The 23,518-nt window shown below is 45.4% G+C and overlaps 1 protein-coding gene across 1 annotated transcript; it reads right to left on the reverse strand.

Moving 5' to 3' along the window:
- Nucleotides 1–945: 945 nt before the first annotated feature.
- On the reverse strand, nucleotides 946–17,659 carry znf710b (zinc finger protein 710b). Its single transcript, XM_048263734.1, has 5 exons — nucleotides 17,611–17,659; nucleotides 10,975–12,708; nucleotides 7,094–7,285; nucleotides 6,307–6,478; nucleotides 946–3,003 (listed from the first exon to the last, which is right to left on the reverse strand). The coding sequence occupies exons 1-5, from the start codon at nucleotides 17,653–17,655 to the stop codon at nucleotides 2,825–2,827; spliced, it is 2,322 nt and encodes a 773-aa protein (XP_048119691.1). The 5' UTR covers nucleotides 17,656–17,659; the 3' UTR covers nucleotides 946–2,824.
- Nucleotides 17,660–23,518: the final 5,859 nt, after the last annotated feature.

Consider the following 23,518-nt stretch of genomic DNA (forward strand, 5'->3'; position numbering starts at 1 on the left):
AGGGCAGTCGTGGCCTACCGGTTAGTGCTTCGGACTTGTAACCAGAGGGTTGCCGGTTCGAACCCCGACCAGTAGGCACGACTGGAGTGCCCTTGAGCAAGGCACCTAACCCCTCACTGCTCCCTGAGCGCCGCTGTTGTTGCAGACAGCTCACTGTGCCGGGATGTGTGTGCTGAGTGTTTTTCACTAATTCACGGATTGGGATAAATGCAATTGATAAATTTCCCTCACGGGATCTAAAGAGTATATATACTTATGTACTTATACGTGTTGTTTGGAGATCAGCGATTACTCCTGAAGTTACCTGGGTAAGACAGTCACCTTGCTTTGTTGTACACCCCTCAGTTTTCCTTCAGGATTGTATTCGCACTATAGCTTGCACTTTACTTTCAGTATTTCTCCCCAGAATTTTAAACTAAATATTTATTTATTGCAATAAAATAGTTTTGGTCAATTCTTGGTCTACACGTTGTTGCGGCCCCCAAGCCGAGTTGTAAAATGTGTAATATGGCCTTTAAATCAGTTCATCTCACACCCTGGAACCCTGGACACTCATGATTCATGTTAGGACCATGTCCAGATCAAATGTTTTTTATGAAGAAGTTGAACCTTTCTACTCTTTACTCCTAAATGGTTTTGATTCCTGCCTAACCGGTCTTTTGAAGAACCCAATACTGCAAGTTGTGAAAACAGATATCTGCAGGACTGTAGCCATTAACAGAATGTTTGACAAAGATTAAAAACAATCAAAATAAATACCGGTAAGCAATCTTTAACCGTTAATGAAGTTCCTAAGTTCTTTAGTGGTGCTCAGAATGGTCCCTTGAGCAGTTAACTTATGCCCAGTGTCCTGGCTGCTGGGTTTTCTCTTGTCACCACACACATACACTACATACAGTACACACACACACACCAATTCAATAAACATAAAACACCACTAGAATGTCTGAACTAGAGAATCTTTATTAAATAACCAGGTGTGAATTTTCAAAGTCGGTTGCACTACTCAGAACCAAAAGAGAAGACAAGCCATCCATCCATTTTGTGAGTTCGAATAACGACTGATGTATCTCCCAAAGAGCAAAGCTGCACAGACTGCCCTGCCTCCCTCTCCCTCTACTGTCCAACTCTCCATCTTTTGCAATAACAAACATACACACCTCTCCTACCACCCAAAGACAGGACAGAATTGCCTGGCAACCAGCATGAAAAAAAAGCTTCATTAACTATCTACAGAGCAGGCAGATGCCAGCTGGGAGCAGGAAGTAGCGATGAAATGATGAGCTCTTACACAAAAGGGTCAAAGGTAAAGTTTGTCTCTCAGGAGAGAACAGAGAGGGTGGGTGAATTCAATTCAGTCCATTAGCCGCTAATTCTAGTGCTAGTCTATACTGGAAGCTGTAACAGAAACAAAACAAAAAAAAAACTCTTTTTTTCCCCCTCATAAACAAAATGAAGTCCAGGACTAGGTTTAAGGCTTCACCAGAAAACCAGCCAAAAGGAAGGTTAGTGGCTAAATACTTGAATTGAGACATCTTCCCCTTTTCTTTAAGTGTGTTTCCATCAAAAAGTGCAAAATAAATAGCATTCAGTAACAAGGAACTGTAATCTCTTCTAACTGGACTCTGATTTGAGATTGCAGTCTCTCGGGTGACCAAAAACCGAACATCAACAGGTTTCATCAGAACTTTTGAACTTTCTAGAACAACTTCAGCAATCGAACAAAGCAGATACCAGAGAGGGAATGGAGAAGGATCACAAGTTCTTGCCAACAATGAAAGTTAGTCCATGAAGAGCTAAATGACTACACTGAGAACTAATGTTAAGTACACAGTTTTTTTTTTATAAACCAAGATATCTCACAGTACTAAACCAGTAGGCTTTAGACCCGACAACGCAAGGTCCCAGGGCACGGGTTAGGTGTAGTTGCTTGTTTTGGGTTGTTGTCATGGGTATTTGGGGGCGATGGGTTACTGATCGGGGTAAGGTGTTGTATGTTCTGGCTTACAGCAAGAGCTTTGGTAAAGGGGGGTAAACGGCAAACACATCCTTCACACACATACACACACCATCCTTCACACACAGACACACACACACACACAATCACACACACACCATTCTTCACACATACACACAAACAGTTGTTCACTTCATACTTCGCATTTACACCATTTTTCACATGCATTCTCACCAAAGTAACATGACGGGTGGATTATGGCAGATGGAAAACAGTCCTTTAAATATTTGACTTCTAATATGACCACAATGCAAATGCATGTTCTTTTTTTCTTTTAGATGTTGCAGGAACATCAAACTAGGACAGGACTTCCTGTGTGTGTAACTGCAGTTTGAAACAGTCTCAGCGCTGTTCACCTTCAGAGGGTCCATCATTGCTTGAGCAGGAAACAGGAAGTCATGTGGGTGAAGGTGTTTCTCCAGACTCATAGTCCCTCAGCAGAAACAGAGCCACAATGGCAGCGCATTGAGGAAACAAAGCAAAGATGGCTGCCCTCCACAGCCTCCACTATAATTCCCTGGGGTTGAGTTCTGGCTTACACAGGGTCAGTAAGCGCCAATGCTGGCGGCAGGTTCATGTGTTCATCCACATGTTTATGTGTGTGTGTGTGTTTATGTGTGTTTGTGTGTGTGTGTGTGTGTGTGTGTGTGTGTGTGTGTGTGTGTGTGTGTGTGTGTGTGTGTGTGTGTGTGTGTGTGTGTGAGAGTGCTGCGTAGTAAAGGTCAAGAACGCGGGGGGTGGGTGGGGGTGTGTGGATGGGGCAGGGGCAGAGTTGTGTGGGTAGGGTGGGGGGCAGTTCTTCTGCTCTCAGGCTGAGTTGAAGTTCCCCACGTCTTTGCCAAAGTTGTAGTAGTCCAGCTCCTGGATGGCCACCTCCGACAGCTTGGTGAGGTTGGGTGCGTCGCTGTTCTCCATGTTCTCAGGAGGAGCAAAGTCAAAGTTCTCCTCCTCATAGTCCTCCTGGGGCTCCAGCTCTGGTGGGGCGTCTGAGTAAACAAAAACAAACAAACAAACAGTAAACCCTCTACAAAAACACAAACATGCGGCCCGGCCGTAGCACGATTAGCCGGGGCACCTGCACCGTAGGCCGGCGACTCTGGTTTGATTCCCGCCTATTGGTCCTTTCCGGATCCCACCCGACTCTCTCTCCCACTCGCTTCCTGTCATTCTCCACTATCCTATCTGATTAAAGGCATAAAAAGCCTAAAAAAACTAAAAATATATACTTGGAAAAAAAAAAACACAAACATGAAGTGTAAAAATGTCACGTCACATATAACGTAAGATCTAATGTTTCAGATAAGGATATCAGACTTCAGAGCCGGTCTGGGAATAAATAAATAATAAAAAAAATCCACACACTGATAAACTCCAAGCTGAAATGCATGTCCTAGTGAAACGTGTGTCCTTAATTCGCCCTGACATTTGATAGTGTGATAATTTAGTGTCTGGGAGGTAGCTATACTGATTTTGACCTTCGCTTGTGTGAGACTGGACAACTGTCCACATGTATTTATGCTTGAATGCAGATGTGTGTGTGTGTTATGTGTTATCAGATGTGATGTGAATCTATGGAAATGTTTGTCTGTGTAAGTGCCACAGCATGCTTGGCCTGAATTGAAAGTGAGAAACCTTAATGAGGGATCCTTGCCGTTTTTGACCTTCATGTCTGAATGTGTTTGAGTGTGTGCATGTGTGTGTGCGAGCGTGCGCACCAGCATCTGCATGTGAGCTGGCTCACTACATCCATCTGGGGAGATGCCCATGCAGCCTTTGATATTCATGTCTTTGTGTGTGTATGTGTGTGTGTGTGTGTGTATGTGAGCTGGCTCTCTGTCCATCTGGAGAGATATCCATAAAGAGCATACTGTGTGTGTGTGTGTGTGTGTGTGTGTGTGTGTGTGTGTGTGTGTGTGCCTCAGTCAGAGCATGCGTGTTCTAGTGTCTACATATGTATGCAGTTGCATGGAGACTCGCTCTGTTCATCTGCAGCAAGGGCAATGCAGTCTTTGATATTAGTGTGTGTGCGTGTGAGAGAGAGATCGAGAGAGAGAGAGAGAGAAAACAAAGAGAGAGAATCAGAGTGTGTGAATGAATGTGTGTTAGGTAACTGAGGAACTGATACGGTCATGATACTTTGCCCACGATAACAATAACATCACCATGCAACATTCTGCAACTCTCAATACATTCTAAAAGATTAATCTACGACGCATCACAATATCTGTGTAAATGAAGAACAAAAAGGCAAAATGCAAGAATTTTGGATTTATTCAATGTATTTCACACCTGAATTGAAACTGTGTAAAATGCATAGTTTCCGTTTTAACGATAGTGTCCCACCCCCTAGTATGTGTGTATGTATGTTTTGTACGTTCACATGTATGTATGTATGTACCGTGAAACTTCAGATATAAGCCAAATCCCAAATAAAAATGCCAAATCTCTTTTACAAGCATGATGTGGCTACAGGCTTGGATAAAAGGCCAGTCTGTTTTTTTCAGTCTCGGGTTGTATTTAATCTCCTAAAACCTGTTTAAGCCAGTTCTAGGGTGCAGATTGTGCATGCTAAAGTTCTGATTAGATGGCATTAATAAAGACTGCAGTGTTGAAAACAGTGAAACTTTTTTTCGATATGGATTAGGCCTATCCTATGTACCTACATCGTTCATTTCATCCCATTTTGTTTCAAATTGGTGCATTAGACAAAATATTTTCTCTTGTCATGACAAGGATAGGCCAACGGTAAGCCTATACTTGTTTTGATTATGCTGGCAACAAAACCAAAAGGTTCACAAACTTTTGAATCACAAACTTTTGAATCACATACTTGCCCACACACACACACACACACACACACACACACACACACACACACACACTTGCCCAATTCTTTCTTCCGATTTGTATTATTTTGATGTGTTTCGGGCATCGAGTTCCTAGGCTCGATGGATATTAACTTGTATTATTCCGCTGCTTGGTTGAATTTCCCATTGTCCTGCGTAATTTAGAATGTGATGTTATTTGCACACCTATGAAGTAGATCCAATTTGTTGGCCGTATCACACTTGTATATTAATTCGGCAAACTCGTTAAGTTTAAATGAACTGTCACGTTGCATCCAAGCTGTAAAATACAGATGTTCAGAGCATATTAACATTGTAGCATATGACAGACGTGGATTTTAGCTAGTTGGATGACATGTAGGCTAAGTAAAAGCGATGTTTCAAAGTAGTAGCGATGTTTCAAAGCTAAGGTTTATCAGAATCCTGAGATATACCTGCGTGACAACGGGAGAGATGGAACTAACGACTGGTCTTTGGCCATAGCAACCATCCATTTAGAACTAGTAACGGCACTTTGTGCTGCAAGTTGAGAAATTTGTTGACATGTGGCGGAAAGAAGTAGTTCTACAAACAATACAGTTTAAAACGTTTTTCAGATTACAGATTAAACGTTTCCGATTACGTTTAAAACGTTTCAGATTACAGATTAAAACGTTTCCATTATAACAGGAAATGAACACGCAAGTGGCAACAGTGGAATAAGCGGGATAATGGACTTCACGCTGTTCGACTAGAGTAGACAAAGTTAATACACTTTTCTAGATGGAACTTGGTGTCGGGCCGTTTTACCACCTAGAACACGTATTAACTTTGTCTACTCGAACAGCGTGTCGTCCATTATCCCTTACTTGTTCATCACATCATTTCGCTTGGCGCAGCTCCCAATAATCTAAGAGAAAATATAGTATGTCTTACATAAACTGATTTGTTAAACACATTCTAATTATAAATAAAACGGAATTTAATGTGGTAACCTCCTACAGTCATGCTTTCCGTCTACCAGTATGCTATTTGGATCGTTATCTCTATTATCTCTAACACTCAATGAACAACATCTCAACACTACTGTAAATCAATGATTGTTGATTGAAGCCTATCTTCGGATAGCCTTGTAATATGGGTAGGCATTCAGCATGTTTGAAATAATTAATTTGATAATATTTCCCATCTTTGCAACGGAAAAGTTTTGTGTGAAAGGAATTAAAGGCCCGTCTTATACAGACGTCCGTCTCAAATACAAGCCGGTGCAGTTTGGCGATTTTGAAAAATAAATGCCCAGACTATTATTTGAAGTTTTACGGTATATATGTATGTGTGCAACAGGGATTTATTTGACAGCTGGTAGATGTTCAGATAAAAAGTTAATTTCCACCCCTAGTATGTATGTATGTATGTATGTATGTGTGTGTGTGGGTATGTGTGTGTGTGTGTGGGTTGGCTCACCGTGGCCATCTGGAGAAACGTCCATGCCATGTTTGACCTTCATGTGGCGGCTGAGGTTGCCCTTGAGGTTGAACTTGCTGGAGCAGTAAGGGCACTTGAAGGGCTTACTGCCCGCGTGCAGATGCATGTGGCCCAGCAGGTTGTACATTCGGTTGAAGGACTTCCCACACACCTGCAGAAGCACAGCCCAGTGTTACTGAGTATGTGTGACTCTGTGAGTGTGAATGAACGTGTGTGTGTGTGTGACTGTGTGAGTGTGAATGAACGTGTGTGTGTGTGTGTGTGTGTGTGATTGTGTGAGTGTGAGTGAACGTGTGCGTGACTGTGTGAGTGTGAGTGAACGTGTGCGTGTGTGTGATTGATCAGTTGGCTGGAAAAACACTTGTTGTACGTGCAAGCAAGTATGTGTGTCAGCGTAAAACTGAATTTCCATGACATACTATATAATGTAGGGTACAGTATACCAACCAAAGATTTCATAACAGTTGCGTAGGGCTAACTACAACTACTCAAGCAAGCAGTAAAGCTAATTACCAGATGTACACCAATTCTGAGTGGAAATATATTTGTGTTAATATATTTGCCAAGTACATTTTAAAACTGCTACAACAAAATTCCCTGATATTCCACGACTTTGTCCCCAAAATTATCAAATTCCCTGACTTTCCATGTCTGGAATAGACTTTCCAAAATTCATGATATACCAGAAATTCCATGACCCGTGGGAACCTGTGTGTGTGTGTGTGTGTGTGTGTGTGTGTGTGTGTGTGTGTGTGTGTAGCCTTGCCTTGCACTTGAAGGGTTTGACGGGCAGATGCACGATCATGTGGGTCTTGAGGGTCTGCTTCTGGACGAAGGACTTGAAGCAGACGTGGCACTGGAAGGGCCGGACGCTGCCGTGGATCAGCATGTGGCGCTTCAGGTTGGCTGACAGCGTAAACTCACGGGCGCACACGTCGCATTTAAAGCCCTTACGGCCCTAGAGGAAGGGAAGGAGAGGAAGATGGAGGGAGGGAGGGAGAGAGAGGGAGAGAGAGAGGGAGGGAGGGAGAGAGGGAGGGAGAGAGAGAGATAGATGAATATACAGAGATGATTCAATCAGCGAAATGTGGTTTATGTGGCTCAGGGGGTGGAGCTACGTAGGTGCTTGCACATTCAACATCTAGGATGTGGTATGCGGGGAGCAAACATACGAACAACAACATGTATCAGTACTGTACCTGCTTTCGGATTAAAGGTCCTGGCTGCTGAATGAATAAAAGTAGGCCGTAAATATACATTCATATAGAAGTGACAAAATGATTTCTAGTGGCATCATTTTACTAGAGTTTCTATCTAGGCACTGATGCTAAAGGTGACTATGACCAATGATGACAGAAGCCTCCTGTAAAGTAAAGAGATTTTACATCCCAGAAGGACCATGTAGCTCATGTCATGTATCTTTGTATTAGAGGGTCAGGGTTAGGGCACCATTTCATGGCATTAATTCACCTCCCAGGGACACAGATTGTAATGCAATATATAATAAATGTAGCTGTATTTAAGTCATTCAGAATTTAAAATGCTGTAGAGTGGTGTACAGACTCTGGGAGTAGGCTATGTGGCATAAAGGAGGTGTACAGTGTGCAGTGCTCACACACACACACACACACACACACACACACACACACACCCCCAAAGACACACAGACAGACAGACAGATCGACAGAGGTTGATGGGTAGAGGGAAGTGGGTGAAGATACAGCAATCTAAAACACACTGATGACACAGAGTATATTTGGGTGTGTCTGAGTGACAATGGCAGCTGGACCACAGAGAAGAGTACGCTTGCACACACAGATACTGTGCTTGCATGTTAAGGATCATTAAGGTCATTGTGTGTGCACAGTGAAATAGCCCCTGTATGGCACTAAATCTCATGATAAGTTTAAAATCACCTCTCTGTCTCCCTCACAGATGCACAAAATTAGTTTCCACTGAGACCAACACCATTATAGCAATGTGTGCTTTATTATGCAGTTCTCCAACTTAACCACCAGGGGGAGCAAATGCCCCTCTATCTCTCAGACAATAACCTGTGTCACACTGACTCCAATCAATTTCACTACTAACTATCCACAATATACACAAATAAACCTAATCAGGGGACACTACCCATAATGCCCAAGCCTAACAGCATCACCTAGTCTAAACGCACGCTTGGTTATCACACTGGACACTGAATGAGCAAAGCAAACCCAAACGACAGTGGGAAGGAGAGCATGACAAAAGGCCTGTGAATGTGTGATTGACATTGCTTACACCTTCACACAGTTAGAGCCTTGGGTGCTGTGTTTGTAAACAATAAAGCCTGTAGATGTTTATGACTGTGCCTTGATTTGTAACAGCATAGATATGCTGTTTGTGTGTGTGTGTGTGTGTGTGTGTGTGTTTGATGGACCACTGTTTACAGATGAGTATTTCACCTGTTGAGGTGCGTGTGAATGTCTACACAACACACAGGCTAGGCACACCCGTGTCAGGTTAGTACCCACCATAAGAAAACCCTAAAATGTGTGTTGGATATGATGAAGATGTAACTACAAAAATACTATGCAAGGAACAACGTGGATATATGGAAAATGATATAAACTAGTCATGAAACAAAATCAAACTGGTATCTTACTGAAGAATCCTAATAACCGTCAAACACTTAAAAGTAACTAACAAAAGGTGAAAATGAATGCTACTGAATCTTTATCCACAACGGATGTCCAGCGTTTCATCTGATCAGATACATAAAGTTTGGGTTTGTGTGTGTGTGTGTGTGTGTCTAGCTGACACCTCAGTGTAAGTCTTGTGTGTGAAGTGATTTGCCAACATTCATTGTTGTAAGGGGAAAGTTTGATGTTATCATTCCTGTTGGTTTATCACTAACCTACTTACACAAGGACCTGACATCACACACAGAATACAAGTCATCTATCTATATTGTGGTGATTGAACTAGAACTACTTATGGAACTATGGAACTAGAACTACTTATGGAGATACAGATACAGCAACTAATCAACAACTGACCAATCACATCTCCTTCTGCAATTGCATATGCAATTTCAGATTTATTAATCAGCCTCCATCTTTGCCAGATGCAACATTTTTAGTGTAGCTCCTTGCACACTCTAATATGCCTCAATTACATTCCCAAACAAATTGTTTGCATACACACACTTGGATTTTTAAATAATATTGTTTTTTCCCTGCATTATCTGTGCTCTCTGTACTTTGTCAGTCTATCGTATCTACACTGTCTGTCTACTGTATGATCAACCGTACATATTGTACTCATAATCTGTACAGTATATTATCCTAGACTTAGAGCCACCAATGTTCGCAGTCAAATTCCTTTTGTGTCCATATATTTGGTCAACAAAGCTGATTCTGATTGACAGCTGAAATACTAGCATGAGACGGTCCTGAGGTGACCTTGACAATGAGTGAATGTCATTAAAAGTGGGTCACAATTCCAAATTTGAAAATCAAGAGCATGGTCTATAAAACAATAACATTTCTTTACCTTGAAGACCAAGCAAGTACTATTACAGTGAGTGCCTGCAGCACTGGGCTGTGAAGTTACTTAAACATCTGATCATGCCCCGTCTGAGGTCTGAAGTAAATGTATAAATGACTATGTGGGCAGGACAAATAGGTTTTGAGTTGGGAAGCTAATTTAAGGTCCAAAGCTTCACAAAAATATTTTTTTTTGACAGGTGATTCTTCATTCTGCCGTAGTAGTAATACCCCAGACCATATCTAGGCCTAGCACAGAGGAAACACAAATGTGAATATTTAAACAGATTTTCTCTTCTTGCCAACCAGTCTGTCTCCATCTCACTAGGCACTCATTAGATAACTAGAGGGGCACTTGGAGAGTGCAGACCTCTGCCAAAGCCAAGTGGCGTAGTAAGTACATTCGTCAAGCCGTGCTGTGAGTCAGGAACACTCCAAAATTTAATTTGTTTAGTCCTTGGCCCATGCTACAGCTGCATCATGTTTCAGAAAAAACACACTGAACACGTAAGCTCCTTGGGAGAGGTGATTAAATGTGTGGACAGGTAGCTGGGTGGACCTAACAAACCGACAGTAAAGAGACCTAAGGAGATGGTCTGGGTAAGTCTCTAGTGTTAATAGGGCTGATTGTGGTGGTGTTGGTAATCAGGCCACAGATACTGAGAATGAATTTGTTTTTCTGTGTCTACATTCTGCATTGGTTTGTTGAAGTCTAGAACAAGAGGATAACCCCTGCTCGAGTGTAAATGTATGCACCTGTACAATGTGTGCTTGTGTGAGTCTATATGCAATCTGTGTGTGAGTGTGTGTGTGTGTGTGTGTGTGTGTGTGTGTGTGTGTGTGTGTGTGGACTAGTCAGCCTCTTCACCTTAACCCTGGGCATATTGGGCATGTTCCCCTTGTGTGTAAATGCATGCCCCTGTATGATGTGTGTTGGTGTGAGTGTGTATACAATCTGTGTGTGTGTGTGTGTGTGTGTGTGGACTAGTCAGCCTCTTCACCTTAACCCTGGGCATATTGGGCATGTTCCCCTTGTGTGTAAATGCATTCCACTGTATGATGTGTGTTGGTGTGAGTCTGTATGCAATCTGTGTGTGTGTGGACTAGTGAGCCCCCTCACCTTGACCCTGGGCGTGCTGGGCGTGCTCCCCTTGTGTGTGAAGGCATGCTGGCGCAGCAGGTAGAGCTGCTGGAACTGCAGGCCGCACTGCGAGCAGGCGTAGGAGCGGCCCGGCTGGTGCTTGAGCATGTGGCTCTGCAGCTGGCTGCGGTAGGGGAACGACTTGTGGCACTGGCCGCACTGGAAGGCGTGCGGCCCCTGGTGGCTGGCCTGGTGGCGCTTCAGGTGGGCGTAGGTGGGGAACTCCATGCCGCACTGCGAGCACACGTGGCAGCGTCCACGCTCGTGCTTGGCCTCGTGCGCGCGCAGCTCGCTGGGGTAGGCGAAGCCGCGGCGGCAGAAGCGGCAGCTGTACGGCTTGACGTCGCTGTGCTGGAGCATGTGGCGCTTCAGGTGGCTGGTCTGCGTGAAGGCCTTCTTGCAGACGGTGCACTTGTGCGGCCGCGTGCCCTGGTGCGTGAGCAGGTGCGTCTGCAGGTGGCTGGGCTGCTTGAAGAGCTTGCCGCAGTGCGGGCAGGCGTGCGGCTTGATGCCGTTGTGGCCCAGGATGTGCGTCACCAGGTTGTACTTGGAGGTGTACGACTTGTCGCACATGCGGCACTTCCAGCGGCGCAGGCCCTCGCCCACGTCCACGCAGTACGACTCGTTGATCTGGATGTTGATGTCCAGGCGGTCGATGCGCCGGCCCGAGTGATGGTGGTGGTGATGGTGGTGGTGGTGATGGTGGGCGGCCGTTCCGCTACTCCCTCCTCCCGATCCACCGCCGCCTCCTCCTCCTCCTCCACCCTCGCCCGGGTCGTTCCAGAACATTCCTTGACTGTTCTCCTCAAACTCTCCGCCGGGGCCGCCCATCTCGCTGGACTCGTAGCCCACCTCGCCGTGCTGGAAGTAGCCGCTTATTTCCTCGTCTCCTCCTGCGCCGCCGCCGCGGTTCCTCCCGTTCTCCTCTCCTCCTCGGTCGTCGCTGTTGTCCCCGGCGCTTCCCCCGGCTCCCGCCGCTCCTCCCACGCCTCTCTTCCCCGGCGGCGGTCCGTGCCGGTCACGGGAAGACGTGTGTGGCTGGGGGTGAGGGTGTGGGTGCGGCGGCGCGTGCGGGTGCGGGTGATGCCCGTGCGGGTGAGCGTGAGGGTGCGGGTCGCCCTGCGGCGTGGGGGTGTGGGAGCTCTTGGCCTCGCGCAGGCAGTCGGGGCACCCGGCGTGCGGTGGGGGAGGCGGTGGCGGGTCTTTGTGTGCCAGCCGGTACCCTCCGGCCGGGTCGCCCATGGGCATGCCGCTCATCATGTGCCCGCAAGAAGGCAGCCCAGATCCTGCAGATGACCCTTCACCTTTGACCCCTGCCCCTGATACAGAGGGGTCGGGATGGCCCGTCGGGGGCTTGGGGCCATCGTGGGGGGGTCCGTGCCACCTGCGGTCTCCGCAGTCGGGGTGGGGGGGCATGTGTCCGTCCTCAACGAGACCATTCTGGCCCAAGTAGTCTCCGTTGGCCCCGATGAGCTGGTCAGGCGTACTCGTAGTCCATCCTCTCGGAGGGGGAGCGGGGGACTCTTTGGGGTCGCCCGTGTAAAAGCCGTTGGGGGCGATGGTGGCTCCGAAAACCTCGTTCTGTGAGATGAGGCCCAGCACGGCTGCCTGTGCCAGCGACAGCACCACCACTGGCTCCGTCTGAGTGCCCACCTCCGCGCGCCCACGCATGACCTCAGACGGGCATTGGACTGCCCGCTGTGTCTTCTCCTCCTGCAGGGGAGGGAAAAACACACGTTAGAGACACACACACAAACACAAACGCCTCAGGTTGGTAAGAGATGCACACACACACACTCAGAAAATTACACAAGAGAAACTCAGATACACGTGGCCTCAAGACAGTAAGAGAGACAGATGGAGTGAGAGAGAGAGAAACAGTAAAAGAGACAGAGTGGGTGTATGAAAGAAAAGACGTAAGTCTGGGAAGAGATAGATAACCTTTTCACGGCAAAAGGATTAACAGGTAATTACAACTTCCATATTTCCAATAGTGGTGTGAACCGTTTTAGGCAACCTTTACACCAAACTACTGACTGGCAATCATGGCACCACTCCAGGAAAGTGCATTGGTTAATGTTTCATTATCACCTAGGTGTCAAAAAAGGTTAGGAAGGAGTGAGGAAGTATGTGTGTTTGTGCATGTATGCATTATCCATATGAAGAATGTGTGTTTGTGCATGTATGCATTATCCATACGAAGAGTGTGTGTTTGTGCATGTATGCATTATCCATATGAAAGGGAGAGAGGGGAGGGTGGTCAATTCTGAGTTCACAGGGCATGTAGGAGATTTGATCAGCTACTCTGGTAGTGACAGAAGTGAGAAGTCACTGGTATCTGCGTTTGGACAAAGGCACGTTGTGTGTGTGTGTGTGTGTGTGTGTGTGTGTCTGTGTGTATGTCTGTGTGTGTCTGTGTGTGTTTGAGAAGCGGGTAGGATTTCTGGAGCTAAATATCTCCAGTCAGCGATTGCTGGACTTGATGAAATTCAGCCTACCAAGCATTTTGGAGTCAATATCTGATGTTCACACACACACACACACACACACACACACACACACACACACACACACACATATACATACACATACTTAAGAATCAGACTAACTATATTCCATAAGGACACACCATCATCCAAGCACTGACCTAAATCATCAAAATCAATGACACAGCTTGGGAGCTGAAAGGAATCAGCTGTATCAACAGAATTAATGATGCTAATTACTAGAAAAGCTCACAGCAACAGATTTCCATTCCAATGAAGGTATGGTGTCATATCTAGACAGGTTTCACACTTCCACTGGGGAAGGGTTAGGATTAAGGACATACACAGACAAGGACAGATTATTATATGCCCCTAGATAGAGGCTAGAGGGTTCTACTACTTAAACTACACAGCAATTAGCATAACAATTAAGATTAATTAAACACATATATGCTTGAGCAATGGCAGAAATTAACCAAAACATTTGGACAGCTGCCATGCCCACGTCCCTAATTGTAGAGTTAAGGAGTGTGAATGTGCCAACCACTGGCTTCTTGGCACAGCTTACTGCAGCTATACCTATGGCCACAACACCTATGATGGTAAAGAGTACTATAGTAGAGCTCAGTATTCCCTTTGTTGAGAAAAAAGTTTAGCGTTCGGTTTGGTTTAGTTTGACGAGTTTGGTGACAAGAGAGACCAGTGCCAAAAAAGACTAGACCTATGGCTTCAAGAGGAAGATTTTTTTAGTATATTTTTTGGCATTTTTTATGCCTTTAATGACAGGACAGTGAAGAGAGAGTCGGGGTGGGATCCGGGAAGGACCACGGGGCGGGAATCCAACCCGGGTCGCCGGCATACGGTGCAGGTGCCCCAGCCAGTCGCGCCACGGCCGGGGCCTTCAAGAGGAAGATTAGTGAGAAAAGTCGTCCATGGTGAAAAGCAGTCATATTGCCACCAGAAACATAAGCAAGACACTGCTGACCCTTGGAAATCAAGCTTGAGGTTGATGCGCCTCTCAAGCAGCCAATGGAAATCAAGCTTGAGGTTGATGTGCCTCTCAAGCAGCCAATGGAAATCAAGCTTGAGGTTGATGCTTCTCTCAAGCAGCCAATGGAAATTATGCTGCATGCTGATGTTCCTCTCAAGCAACCAGTAGAAACCAAGCTGAAGACTGAGGCTCCTCACAAACCACCAATGAAAATCAAGTCTGAGGTTGATGTTCCTCTCAAGCAGCCAGTAGAAACCAAGCTGAAGACTGATGCTCCTTTCAAACATCCAATGGAAACTGAGCATAGGCTAATATTCCTCTCATGTAGCCAACTAAAACTACCCTGGAAATCCAGAGTTCTCGCGAGAGTACAATGGAATTGTCTCTGTGAGACACTCTGGCAATGAGCAACGATGATGCACGTTACTTTTTCCCCTTGCATTCCGGGGAACCAGCTAAACTGATGAAGACAGCGCTGCAACGTTGGACACACATTGGTCATAGTGTTATCCGATTGTGTCGAAGTCCGAAATCATTCAGAGTAAACATGGTCTAGTGTTGCGTGCAGTGAGATTTTTAAATGCATGCTTGTTGCCGCCCCTTGAGTTGGGCCATTACATTGTTCGTGGCCAGACCCTTAATCTTTCTAGATTACCAGGGTCTGGGTTTTCCAGGCTAAACTAAAACCAAAAGAGATGCTAATAATCCTTGAAAGTGGCCAATGTGGATCAAGGACGAAGATAATGTTCTCGGACTCGTGATGACCCAAGTTGCTCCAGGAGTTGCCTCTAGCAACAGTGTTGGTATAGATAACTATGCTGAAGCAGGGAGAGACTAAAGCAAAAAAACTCATCTGTTTTACTACGCTCAATCAAAGCCAGAGGGCATTTATCAAGTTAGCAGATCTGCCCATGGCCTAATGTGGTCTCTCCAGGCCCATATACAGCTACACAGATATACAGACAAGCAAACATACACACACACAGCATCCATGACACAAAACCAACCACACTCAACATTTGGCCCATTAGCCTATATTATACACACTAATTGCATGGCAAACAACATCACATACACCACAACTTTCTCACACCTTCATTGCGTAACTCTATACCTGTGATGGAGATGGATCCACACATTATGCAAAATGCACACAGCATGCAGCCTATGAAACTGTCCTCTCTCAACCAAACATACCCCTCCTCCTCAAACACATACACAGCCAGTTGGTTCTGCTTTCATTTGTAGAACCAAGCAGTCACATGGGATAGTAGATTGGGAAATCCCCCTTTGACACAAATACACACACTCACATAATAGCACACACACACACACACACACCTGCCTGATGAAACACCCAATGTTTTTGCCTCACACCCTTGACAGCAGGTGTGTCAACCTCCACACATTCTAGTGGCTTTACATGTGGATTGGCCTACATGACACCCTGTACACAATTGTCCCCTCTTTTTCCTTCCACCCTCTGCAGCCTCTTTCTCTCTCCATCTCTCTCTCTCTCTCCCCCCTTCTTGCTCTCTCTCCTTCTTGCTCTCCCCCTCCCACTCTTCCCTCTGTCCTTCTCTGTAGATCTTCTCATCCAGTCTTTCTTTGCCCATCTCTATGTATGTGTTCCTGTTTTCACTTCTGTCACTGCTGAGTGACAGCAGGCTGAAACAAATACACACACATTAGAAAGACAGAGAGAGAGAGAGAGAGAGAGAGAGAGAGAGAGAGAGAGAGAGAGAGAGAGAGAAGAGAGAACTGACACACAGACAGACAGAGAGCGAGAAAGGGAGTGAGGGCGAGAAAGGGAAAAAAACAGAGAAAGAGAGAAAGAAAGAGAGAGAGAGAGAAAGAGAGAAAGAAAGAGAGAGAGAGAGAAAGAGAGAAAGAAAGAGAGAGAGAGAGAGAGAGAGAGAGAGAGAAAGAGAGAGACGGGGGAGGGAGGGAGAGGAGTGAACGAAAGAAAAGAAAGAGAAACAGGGAAGGGAGGGGTGACAGAATGAGTGAGAGAGTGTGCAAGGGAAACAGGGGAAGAGTGAGAGAGGGAGAGAACAGGAAGGAGAAAAAAGAAAAGAAAAAGAAAGAACTAGGGTGAGCTAAAAGAGAGAGAGAGAGAGAGAGAGGAGAGAGAGGGGGGGGAGAGAGCAAGAGGCAGAGCAAGCAGAGAGACAGAAACGACAGTTGAGGCAGAGAGAGAAAGAAAGAACAGAAGAGGGAGGGGGACAGAGAGAGAGAGAGAAAGAGAGAGAGAGAAGCAAAGAACAAGGACTAGGAGGAGGGGAGGGAGGGAGAGAGAGAGGGAGGGAGAGCAAGGGAGGCAGAGAGAGAGGAAAAAAGGGAGAGAAAAAAGGGAGCAAGAGAAAGAGGGAGGGAGGGGCAAAGAAGGAAAGAGCAAGAGAGAGGTAGAGAGAGGGGGAGAGAGAGCAACAGAGAAAGAAAAAAACAAAATTAATGGTAGACAAAATGAAGGATTAAATGTAAGAGTGAAAGAGACAGAGCAGGACAGAGAGTGAGAGAGAAAGAAAAATGGGGGGAGGAAAAGAGAGAGGACAGATGGAAGGAGAGAGAGGAGAAAGAGAAATGGGGGGAGGAAAAGAGGGACAGGAAAGAGGGAGGGAGAAAGGGAGGGAGAGAAGGAAAGAGGAGGAGAGAGAGGGAAGAGACAAGGTTGGAGGAAAAGACAGCAGAGAACAGGAAGAGAGAGAGAACAGTGGAGGGAGGGGAAGATAGATAAGAATTCAGAGCTGTTCTAAACTGATCACCACACACACACACACACACACACACACACACACACACATTTCATCACAGACACACACACCACAACACAAACACACATACACACACAGCTTAAGCAGATGAGTGTGTGAGCACTGTAAGTAAGTATTAGTGTGTGTGTGTGTGTGTGTGTGTGTGTGTGAGAGAAGTAATGAATGATTGTGTGACCATAAATAATCTCTGGATAACTGTGGTTGTCAGTAACACTGTATGCAGGTAGTCATGTGCGAGTTGGGTAGTGTAACATGCTCTATGTATTGATGTGCTCCTATGTTTGTGTGTATGTATGTGTGTGTGCATATATCTGTGTGTGTGTGTGTGTGTGTGTGTGTGTACGCCCTAATCTGAAGAACTCACCGCACTCCTCCTGCTATGAGGCTTCAGGTGCTTGAGGCTCCGCATCCTGCCAGTGCTACTGAGCTCCTGCCTGCTGTTGCACCTCCCTTATATACCCTCCCCTGGGGGGCGGGGCCTTAGGCTCCACCCACTCACCCAAGACCAAGCTGTACTTACTTTGTCTTCTCCAAAACACAAATACAGTGTGTGTGTGTTTATGTGTGTGTATGTTTATGTGTGTGTATGTGTGTGCCTATGCACACTTGTATGTGTGCGTGTGTGTGTGTATGCCGCGTGGATGTGTGTCTCCTTTATGCTCTCTCTCCCTATCCTCTCTCCCTCTCTTCTTTCTCTCTGTCTGCTGCACTCTTTGCTTTATCTCTCTCTCTCCCCCCTCTCCCTCCCTCTCCTCCCTCCCTCCCTCTCTCACTGCACTTGCCCTCCCCCCTTTCTTTCTGCACTCACTCATCCTCTCTCTCTCTCTCTCCCTCTCTCTGCAATCGCTCTCCCTCACCCTCCCTCTCTGCACTTGCTCACTCAACCACCCTCCCTCTCCCTCCCTCCCTCTCTCTCTCTCTCTCTGCAATCACCCTCTTTCTCTCTCGCCTGTGCTTGCTCTAGCCGTCTCTCCCCCTCCCTCTCCCTTTCTCACTCAATCCTTTCATTCTGTCTTCTCTCTCTCCCTCTCTCACACACACACACATACACACACACACACACACGCACACACAAAGACACACACACTGACACACACAGGCACACAAACAAACACACACACACACACACACATCAGTTATGTTTTCATCTGCCTTTATCTCGGAGTTCAGATTTGAACAGACATACAGACGTGATGAGGATGAAAGAGAGTGGAAGAGAGAAAAAGAGAAAGAGGAGAGGAGAGAGAGAGAGAGAGGGAGAAAGAGGGAAAAAGAGAGAGAAAAAGAGAGATGGAGAGAGATGCAGACAGAAAGATTGCAAGAGAGGGAGGGGGATGGTTGGGGGAAGGGAGGTATAGAGAAAGACAGAGGATGACAGGACACTGGGGAGAGGGGGAGAGAGAGAGAGAGGGAGGAAGAGAGGAAGAGAGGAAAAGAGAGAGAAAAAGGAAGGAAAAGAGAGGGAGAGAAAGAGGGAGAGCGAGAAGGTGACTGATATGGGGGAAACAAATGAAAGAAGGAGTGATGGAAGAGAGAACGAAGGATGAATACAGAAGAAAGTGGAGGTAAAAAACAAATGCATGGAAGGGGCTGTAAGGATGCAGTACATGAAAATCAAAAAGGGATGGGGCGATGTGGAAAGATAGATGAAGGACAGGTGAAATGAAAAAGAAGAAGAATGTGAGTCCAAGAATATGCTTGTTTTCTCTCTCTCTCTCTCTCTCTCTCACACACGGACACACAATTATTACAATAGCATGGCTTATCACTGGACTGCTCTGCACCAAAGTAAAGGCAGGGTGGAAGATTCACATTCATCTTTTTAACACACACACACACACACACACACACACACACACACACACACACACACACATACACAATTTTATGTAACATAAATGTTGGTGCTCCCTATAAAATAACTAATTGTTTGGCCTAAGAAGTTGCATTTGAAGGTCAAACAATGCCATAAATACTGGTGGTCAACCCAACAGAGGACCGATCAGCTGGAGGGTGAACTCAGAAATTCCAAACATTCCTTTGTAAGTTCTTTGTCAGCATCGGCTATGTAATGATTAGATAGGTCTGCTTTGCAGTAGTCCATGAAGACTCCGTGATGGAGTGCCCACTCACCGGTCCAGAGCAATAACAGCCTCTTTCTGATTGGTTGGTTAGATCCGAAGCAACACCAGACTCATTGGCTGGTTAGGTAAAGAGCAACCACATTCCATATTTCATCGGCCCTTTTTGGGTCCAAAGCAACAGCAGTCTTTTTCTCATTGGTTCAGAAGGTCTAAAGTATCAACTTCTGATTGGTTGGTTAGGTCCAGCAGAACAACAGCCTGTCTCATGGTTGGTTAGATCCAGAGCAACAGCAGCCTCGACCTTACTGGTCATCCTCCTCCACCTCTAACTCCAGAGGTGCAACTCAAGTTGCTACAGCAGCTAACGCAGCCAGCAGCTAACGCAGCCAGGCAGCTACAGCGCTACACTCTGGGGGCATGTCAGTGAGCTCCCATGTACATGCCCCCAGAGTGTAGCACTGTAGCTGCTTGGCTGCGTTAGCTGCTGGTTGTAGCAACTCGAGCTAAGTAAAACAGATTGTTTACGCTTTTATTTTTCGTACCGACAGTACTCGGTGATCTCGAGAAACTCGAGATCTACATGAAAACTAACCAACTCTAAACCAACGCTAGGCAATCTAGCCTTTATAGCATTAGTGGAGTCATCGGCAACCCTCGAAGAATGCTAGATCACTACTGTTGGCTATTAGGAAATTTAAAGAAGATCATAACAGTACCAGGTGGATTTAGATACCAGAGCTAGTGAAGCGAGCAACATTACTCTGCTATGCATTCCCTGATTCAGTTCTCAATATAGGAGGAAGCAGTGTGATTTGACTGACTGTTGAGTATAAACATCAACAACCTTTTGCAAAGCCGATTTGCGGCCTACATCTTTACACTTGTGCCGCAGCACCACGGCAACAACAAGCTCAGCATTTCTGGATAGAAATACCAAACCATAGCAAATATGTGTTAGACAGGTTTTGTGGGTTCTAATGGCTGCAAGCTGAGCTTTAGAACAAGTTTCTGCTTTATATATGAACTCCTATCTATACAAACCCCCATGATTCGCATAGGTGGGGTATCTATGATACATTCAAACCAGGTCCTTGAGTTGTGGACTTTTCAGGGTTATTTGTCTACTTGGATTGGAAAGGGCTTGGTTGGATTTATGCATTTTCAACAAGAGATTTAACATTTGTTCACCAATTATGTCACTGAACAAAAAGTAAAGTAAAGTAAAGATGATGTTTATCTTGCTGAAAAGCTAATTTAAGTAGTTCCACAAACATGGACGGAAACATTTTATAAAGGAAGGCTTTTGACAAAGCATTTTCTGTATGGCCAATGACGTTTGAACATTATTCCTACTAGCTCCTTTTTCTTCGCCTAGTTAAAGACAAAGTATTCATATCAATTTTGGGAAGGAATTACAGATGAAGATGGACAATTGAATAGATCTTACCATGTCCCTTTGTTTGGAAAATGAATAGTTGGAGAGAACGTGTTAATATGATAATGTTATTTTTAGTTTTGCGTCTTTCTGGCTAGTTAACGTAATTAAGAAACACCAATGGGACATGAAACACATCAGTGTGTGCACTAGCACAAACAATCAACTGCTATTTGGCAAAGTAGTCAGTCGTGACAGGGCAGTACTTCTGTGATGACAAGTGTGGAGCTGCTTTTGATTTAGTTTTTAGTTTTCCACCACTGTATTTGTAAACAACAGCTTGTGCTCATCTCAACAAATAAAACAGCATGTAAGTATACAGCAGAAAAATGTGTTCATCTTTGAGCATCATCTTGAGTGCTCAGTGTCTGGCTGGAAGCTGAGGTGCATCTTCTCTCATGACGCATGAAAAGCACAAATTAATCCCACCCCTCCCTCACCTTTTCAGAGGTGGCCAGCTATTTGGGCTTCCTCCAAATGCAGATAAGTGAATTATTTGGCTATTCACATCAAACTGCCTCATAAGGACTGGTCAGTTGATGTTTCTTCCAATGGAAGAACTGACCGCACAAGAACTCGGTTACAGTTCTCTTTTAGCAAAAACAGCACATCACACTGTCAACATTCAATATGCAGTAGCAATCACAACTAGGCCTTACACACATGCACTTTCCATTTATGTGTGTATGTTGTGTGTGAGTCTCTGTGTGTAAAAGCATGTTTGTTTATGTATCTGATCCCTGAAGGCAAAGAACAACACAAGCTCCGGCGCACACACTCACACTCCACCAGTACATTTGATCCTGTTTGCCTCTACTAAGAACAATGGGAGGGGGAAAAAACACTCAGACTGACATTACTACCTCCCTCTTCTTCATGGCGTACCTGCAGGAAATTCAGCTCACCAAAACCTATAGAATCACCCAAAACAACACACAGTTAAAGGATCCCTGTGTAAAATCCACTGCTAGAACACCTTCATCCAGAGCCACAAAGTAAAGAGGTGCTGAGAGCAGGCCGCTGTTTGGGATGATCTGAGACAATGCCAGGCATTTTCCTGAAGGACCATTTGAGATGAAAACTCCTGGCTTGTGAACAGGGAGATGATGAACTAGTAAACCATTAATGTTTATGGTGGTTATGGTTAACCTCTACAAATACATTTGAGCAGGTTCCTGGAGTTGTGAAAGTAATAGGCTTCTTCTTTGTAAGGAGTATTTCTTGTCTTGTGGACTCAAGACTTTGGCTGGTGGTTAAGTTTCGGCAAAAAAATAAATAAAAAAGCCAGCACAAATCCCTCTTAAATGGATCTACAATTGCAATGTTGCTCCAGCAGGCTTTCTCTATTCCTAACACACACACATTGCCTGTCCCAACATGTAGAGTGGAAAATTATTATTTAAAAACAAAGATGAAGACTATTTTCTTGGACAAGTCTTGATCTATTCTGAGTTTTTGTGGTTTTCTGTTTGATTCAAAGTTCAAATTAAGCCTAGTCTTGATCTGCTCACCTTCTTACTTGTACTCTAGAAGTGATGATTCCAAATATGGACGAAGTGTACAGTTATAGCTTCATCCCAGGCCAGGCCTATTAAAGAGTTGGCTGCTGGGTGAATCAACTCAACCTCTCAGCATCGCTTCCCCACCTGGGGTTCCATCTGGGTGTTCTGTCCACACTAAGACAGGACTGGACCCCTCTACGAGACTCTATTGTAGCCATGCAGTGCAGAGAGGATAGGGTGACCTGCTACCCTGAGAATCGTCACACCCACACCTCTCCTGAGGTAATAATGTTTTTGTATGCCAACATGATGGCAAATTATACCCATTTGTGTGTAAACAAAAGTTTTAAGTTACAATTCTATCAGAACTTTGGTTTGTAGATAAAAGGCTACTGGCATAAGGGGTTGTGTATGGGGGGCAAAATGGCTGAAAGTGAGGGATTCAGAGAGAGGAGAGAAAATGGAGGGATGAGGGAGGAGAAGAGAAGCCTCTACCAGTGAGAGAGGAGAGAGAGGGAGGGAGGGAGAGAGAGAGAGCAAATAGTGAGAGAGGGAGAGGGGGAGGAGATTAAGAGAACAGTGGAGGGAGGGGAATGGAGCGAGATGGCGACAGAGAGGAAGAGAGAGAGAAAGAGAGAGAGAGAGAGAGAGAGAGGGAAAAAGAAAGAGAGGCTGAAAAATGAGAGAGAACAAGACATAGGGAGAGAGAAGGCAGAGGAGAAACAGAGGCAGAGAGTAACAATAGGGAGAGCAAAAGGAGGACAAACAACCTAAACAATTGAAAAGAGAAAAAGAAGGGAGTAATTGCAAGAACAAGCAAAAAAGAGAAAAAAAGAGAATTAAGAGATGGTAACTAAAGAGGTAAACGTAAACTGTTAGAAATCCAAAGAAGGTAAACTGAGGAAAAAAGAATAGGGTCTGAGGAAGAGAGAAAATGGAGAGAGAAAATGGAGGGAGGAAGAGAGAGATAGAAAATGGAGGGAGGAAGAGAGAGAGAAAATGGAGGGAGAGACTAGGAGAGAGAGAAAATGGAGGGAGGGAGGGAGAGAGAACAGAAAATGGAGGGAGAGAGAGGGAGGGGGTGAGAGAGGGAAAAAAATGGAGAGAGCGCGAGCGAGAGCAATAGCAAGGGCAAGAGAGAGAGAGAGAAAATGGAGAGAGACAGCTGCGGGGGGAGGGAAGGGAAACTGTGAGGGGGGTAAGCTGGGGGAGGAATGAAGAGAGAGAGAGAGAGAGAGAGAGAGAGAGAGA

The sequence above is a fragment of the Alosa alosa genome, chromosome 14 (assembly GCF_017589495.1).
Source record: "Alosa alosa isolate M-15738 ecotype Scorff River chromosome 14, AALO_Geno_1.1, whole genome shotgun sequence".
Classification (NCBI taxonomy): Eukaryota; Metazoa; Chordata; class Actinopteri; order Clupeiformes; family Clupeidae; genus Alosa; species Alosa alosa.

Excerpts from the sequence above, each read along its gene's own strand:
- znf710b (XM_048263734.1), bottom strand. The coding sequence starts at position 17,655 with ATGCGGAGCCTCAAGCACCTGAAGCCTCATAGCAGGAGGAGTGCG. Across the intron at positions 12,709-17,610 it reads CTCATAGCAGGAGGAGTGCG|GAGGAGAAGACACAGCGGGC; the intron begins GTGAGTTCTTCA and ends CCTCCCCTGCAG. Across the intron at positions 7,286-10,974 it reads CCAGCACGCCCAGGGTCAAG|GGCCGTAAGGGCTTTAAATG; the intron begins GTGAGGGGGCTC and ends CCCTTCCTCTAG.